We start from the raw sequence: 6,000 nt of genomic DNA, 5'->3' as shown, positions 1-6,000 counted from the left end.
CAGTGGCTATGACACTCCAAACCAACAGTCCATTCTAGAACACAGAAGCTATGACACTCCAAACCAACAGTCCATTCTAGAACACAGAGGCTATGACACTCCAAACCAACAGTCCATTCTAGAACACAGAGGCTATGACACTCCAAACCAACAGTCCATTCTAGAACACAGAGGCTATGACACTCCAAACCAACAGTCCATTCTAGAACACAGTGGCTATGACACTCCAAACCAACAGTCCATTCTAGAACACAGAGGCTATGACACTCCAAACCAACAGTCCATTCTAGAACACAGTGGCTATGACACTCCAAACCAACAGTCCATTCTAGAACACAGTGGCTATGACACGCCAAACCAACAGTCCATTCTAGAACACAGTGGCTATGACACGCCAAACCAACAGTCCATTCTAGAACACAGAAGCTATGACACTCCAAACCAACAGTCCATTCTAGAACACAGAGGCTATGACACTCCAAACCAACAGTCCATTCTAGAACACAGAGGCTATGACACTCCAAACCAACAGTCCATTCTAGAACACAGAGGCTATGACATTCCAAGCCAACAGTCCATTCTAGAACACAGAGGCTATTCCACTCCAAACCAACAGTCCATTCTAGAACACAGAGGCTATTCCACTCCAAACCAACAGTCCATTCTAGAACACAGAGGCTATTCCACTCCAAACCAACAGTCCATTCTAGAACACAGAGGCTATGATACTCCAAACCAACAGTCCATTCTAGAACACAGAGGCTATTCCACTCCAAACCAACAGTCCATTCTAGAACACAGAGGCTATGATACTCCAAACCAACAGTCCATTCTAATGAGTAATATTGAACAGTACTGTATGGTATTAGATAGTACTGAACAGTATAGTTTGTTAATGGATAGTACTGAACAGTACTGTATGGTATTAGATAGTACTGAACAGTACTGTATGGTATTGGATAGTACTGAACAGTACTGTATGGTATTAGATAGTACTGAACAGTACTGTATGGTATTGGATAGTACTGAACACTACTGTATGGTATTAGATAGTACTGAATAGTACTGTATGGTAATGAGTAGTACTGAACAGTACTGTATGTTATTGGATAGTACTGAACAGTACTATATGGTATTGGGTAGTACTGAACAGTACTGTATGGTAATGGTTAGTACTGTATGGTATTGGGTAGTACTGAACAGTACTGTATGGTATTGGGTAGTACTGAACAGTATTGTATGGTAATAGATAGTACTGTATGGTAATGGGTAGTACAGTATGGTAATGGATAGTACAGTATGGTAATGGGTAGTATGGTAATGGATAGTACAGTATGGTAATAGATAGTACTGTATGGTAATGGGTAGTACAGTATGGTAATGGATAGTACTGTATGGTAGTGGATAGTACTGAACAGTATTGTTTATTAATGGATAGTACAGTATGGTATTGGATAGTACTGAACAGTACAGTATGGTAATGGGTAGTACTGAACAGTACAGTATGGTATTAGATAGTACTGAACAGTATTGTTTATTAATGGATACAGTACAGTATGCGCTGTGCTTTTATACTGATCAGTTGCTCTGGTGTGAATGTCCACCTCAAGAGGAAAGTAGCCAGCAACATGTGTGCTTCACTGCTTCCCATCAAGGTAATAAAGTCCATAGCAGCTGTGAGAATCACCGGTCCTCTTTCCTCTTAGGTTGACACGCTCTGGTAAACATGTGATTCGGGGAATTCCACCCTGTATCATTGGCTGATAGGAGTTGAGTAGTTGGTTTCATCACAGCAGATAGAGGAAGGAATGTGCTTTTATTTTCTTGATTGTCAAACAACTTCAAAAGTTATATCTCTCAACAACAACAATAAAACATTCAACTGTGATTCTATTTCTAGAAGCGGGCAGGATTTGATGATGGTGCGAAGGCTTGGTAGTTTAAGTGGCTAATAAAGCCTGTGATTGTCTGTTGATGGACTAGTAAGAAGTCTATTTGGTCAGCTGCTGCGAGAGTGTTAAAAATGACATGTTTTCCTTTGTATTTATCGTCAAATCTTTGCTACAGTAGACAGCTCCATCTATCTAACAAACCATGCATGAGGGGACGGGAGAGATATAGAGAGTAGGGTGTGGGGGGGGGGGGGGAACCCAGAGACCATCCAAACTTTAACCGTCTCTGAGAAAACACATAGGGTCATTATCATGTGGGGTTTACCTACTGTATGTCTGACCACAACAAAGTAAACTCCATTAGGTGGACTGTCGGTCCCTTAAATCCAACTCTCTGGGATCTGTTTTTTCCAAATACTCCCAGAGAGAGGCTGTGTACTCCATATATATATATATAGTTGTATCTATCTCTCTGGTGTGCTCAGTGAAGTGTCTTATCTCTGTCTGTCACACAGTGGTCTCCATCTTCTCGATGATCTCCACCGTGGATTTAGAGGGAGACAGCAGAGACGTCTCATCCTGATCCCAGAGACTACAGAGGCTAGATTTCCCATCTCCATCGGTGCTCAATTCCTCATTCTGATCCTCTGACTCTGACTCACAGGATTCCAAGTAGTGCAGACCTAACGCGTTGATCCCAGAATCCTCGGAGCTGGATGGAGAAGAGCAGTGGTCCATCTTGGGGCCTTTCAGCTTGTCTACAGGGCTGTGGTGTTTGTGTTTCCTCTGGTCTACTGGGGTGCCGTAGTAATGCTTGTCCACAGAGCATTTGTAGTGTTGTGGTATTTTGTTGTAGTCCACAGACGGGTGATGCTTGTCTATAGGCGATTTGTGTTGCTTCTCACTGTGTACAGGGGGAGTGTGTTGCTGCACAGGGCTTTTGTTGTGGGGCTTGTCCACGGGGGGTTGTAGTGTGTTGTGGCGGTGGTCGTTGTGAACAGATCGTGTTGGCTTACTGGGAGGAGGTGCCACAGCAGGAGGAGGAGGAGGTGCAGCAGCAGGAGGAGGAGGTGCAGCAGCAGGAGGAGGAGGTGCAGCAGGAGGAGGTGCCACAGCAAGACGAGGTGCCGCAGCAAGAGGAGGTGCCACAACAAGAGGAGGTGCAGCAGCAGGAGGAGGTGCAGCAGCAGGAGGAGGTGCCGCAGCAGGAGGAGGAGGTGCTGCAGCAGGAGGAGGTGCCGCAGCAGGAGGAGGAGGTGCTGCAGCAGGAGGAGGAGCCGCAGCAGGAGGAGGACGTGCAGCAGCAGGAGGAGGAGGTGCAGCAGCAGCAGGAGGAGGTGCAGCAGCAGGAGGAGGTGCAGCAGCAGGAGGAGGAGGTGCTGCAGCAGGAGGAGGAGGTGCCGCAGCAGGAGGAGGTGCCGCAGCAGCAGGAGGAGGTGCCGCAGCAGGAGGAGGAGGTGCAGCAGCAGGAGGAGGTGCAGCAGCAAGAGGAGGTGCCACAGCAAGAGAATCAGGGATGGGAGGAGGAGAACGTTGAACATAACACATCTTCCCGTTGATGCGCTTGACGATGTAGTCGTCGATGAAGAGGTCTGCTATGACACAGTATCTGGGCGACTGAAGGTACGGCGGAGACTGGAAGCAAGGGGCGATCTTCAGGAAGCGCTCGGTGAGGGAGACAGACAGGTTCATGGTGGGTGGGGACTCAGATGGGTCAAAGGGTACCGCCGTGCTCGGCAGCTGGCACACACTGGTCATGGGCTGGTAAACATATTTACCTGCACAGACAGGAAGAGAAACACAACAGAAAGAAATGTAAATATAGTAATCAAGACAAGAGCCGATGACTTCTGGTGCTTTGACTCTGAGCCGTTCCTGAAAACTGACAGCCTGGGATTAACAATCAGATATTCATCAAACTAACGACAAGGGAGATTAACAATCAGATATTCATCAAACTAACGACAAGAGATTAACGACAAGGGAGATTAACAATCAGATATTCATCAAACTAACGACAAGAGATTAACGACAAGGGAGATTAACAATCAGATATTCATCAAACTAACGACAAGGGATTAACGACAAGAGAGATTAACAATCAGATATTCATCAAACTAACGACAAGAGATTAACGACAAGGGAGATTAACAATCAGATATTCATCAAACTAACGACAAGGGATTAACGACAAGGGAGATTAACAATCAGATATTCATCAAACTAACGACAAGGGATTACCGACAAGGGAGATTAACAATCAGATATTCATCAAACTAACGACAAGGGAGATTAACAATCAGATATTCATCAAACTAATCACAAGGGAGATTAACAATCAGATATTCATCAAACTAATCACAAGGGAGATTAACAATCAGATATTCATCAAACTAACGACAAGGGATTAACAATCAGATATTCATCAAACTAACGACAAGGGATTAACAATCAGATATTCATCAAACTAACGACAACAGTTTTCAGGGATTATCAGAGACTGATTTAAATGATATGTAAAGATAATCTTGAGCCATCAGAGCTGAACAGAATCGAACTCTTTTCAGACTATAGGTGATCCTGACAACATTTGGTCCTGTATTGTCCAAGCCAAGCATCTCTTTCTCTGTGTGGATTAGTCCCTAATGACACCCTATTCCCTACATAGTGCACTCCTTTGACCAGAGCCCTATAGGCACTATCTAGGGAATAGTCTGGTGTATGAATCCAAGGCTCAGTAGTCATGTGTAGTGGAAGCTGCTCCCAGTTCTCCTTGACAGCTCAATTACAGAACGTTGAACATAGGGCTCCCGAGTGGCACAGCGGTCTAAGGCTCTGCATCTCAGTGCTAGAGGCGTCACTACAGACCCTGGTTCAGCGGTCTAAGGCTCTGCATCTCAGTGCAAGAGGCGTCACTACAGACCCTGGTTCAGCGGTCTAAGGCACTGCATCTCAGTGCAAGAGGCGTCCCTACAGTCCCTGGTTCAGCGGTCTAAGGCACTGCATCTCAGTGCAAGAGGCGTCACTACAGTCCCTGGTTCAGCGGTCCAAGGCGTCCCTTGTTCGAATCCAGGCTGTATCACAGCGGTCTAAGGCACTGCATCTCAGTGCAAGAGGCGTCCATTGTTCGAATCCAGGCTGTATCACAGCGGTCTAAGGCTCTGCATCTCAGTGCAAGAGGCGTCCATTGTACGAATCCAGGCTGTATCGCAGCGGTCTGTGATTGGGAGTCCCATAGGCCGTCATTGTAATATAAGAATTTGTTCTTAAGTGACTTGCCTAGATAAAAAACCAGCTCACACTACTGTATGACTAAAGGAAGAACGGCTTTCAAATGTCTTTCAGCGTTTACAGCCGACTGCAGTCTGTAACAAGCTTCTGTGGTTGAGTACTGCAGTCTGTAGCATGCTGGCACACCTGTATTTGGGGAGTTTCTCCCATTCTTCTCCTCTGCAGATCCTCTCAAGCTCTGTCAGGTTGGATGGGGAGCGTTGCTGCACAGCTATTTTCAGGTCTCTCCAGAGATGTTAGATCGGGTTCAAGTCCGGGCTCTGGCTGGGCCACTCAAGGACATTCAGGGACTTGTCCCGAAGCCACTTCTGTGTGCTTAGGGTCATTGTGTGCTTAGGGTCATTGTCCTGTTGGAAGGTGAACCTTCGCCCCAGTCTGAGGCATTGAGCAGGTTTTCATCAAGGATCTCTCTGTTCATCTTTCCCTCGATCCTGACTAGTCTCCCAGTCCCTACTGCTGATAAACATCCCCACAGCATGATGCTGCCACCACCATGCTTCACCTCAGAGATGGTGCCAGGTTTCCTCCAGACGTGACGCTTGGCATTCAGGTCAAAGAGTTCAATCTTGGTTTCATCAGACCAGAGAATCTTGCTTCTCATGGTCTGAGAGTCCTTTAGGTGCCTTTTGGCAAACTCCAAGCAGGCTGTCATGTGCCTTTAACTGAGGAGTGGCTTTCGTCTGTCACTCTACCATAAAGGCCTTAAAGGCCTGATTGGTGGAGTGCTGCAGAGATGGTTGTCCTTCTGGAAGGTTCTCCCATCTCCACAGAGGAACTCTGGAGGTCTGTCAGAGTGACCTTTGGTTTCTTGGTCACC

At 46.4% G+C, this 6,000-nt stretch overlaps 1 protein-coding gene across 1 annotated transcript in view; it reads right to left on the bottom strand.

Annotated features, from left to right (window-relative positions):
* Positions 1 to 272: 272 nt before the first annotated feature.
* The window catches only part of LOC106582577 (UPF0524 protein C3orf70 homolog A), a 46,483-nt gene continuing 40,755 nt past the window's right edge, over positions 273 to 6,000 (bottom strand). The window contains exons 2-3 of the mRNA XM_014165802.2: positions 3,359 to 3,670; positions 273 to 2,737 (exon numbers count right to left, since the gene is read on the bottom strand). Of these exons, the coding sequence (XP_014021277.1) occupies positions 2,400 to 2,737; positions 3,359 to 3,670 (650 nt within the window). The 3' untranslated portion in view covers positions 273 to 2,399. The remainder of the gene's footprint in view (positions 2,738 to 3,358; positions 3,671 to 6,000) is intronic.

Source organism: Salmo salar, chromosome ssa21 (genome assembly GCF_905237065.1).
Source record: "Salmo salar chromosome ssa21, Ssal_v3.1, whole genome shotgun sequence".
NCBI lineage: Eukaryota > Metazoa > Chordata > Actinopteri > Salmoniformes > Salmonidae > Salmo > Salmo salar.
Note: the sequence above shows the minus strand (reverse complement) of the source record. Positions and strands in the feature narration are given on the sequence as shown.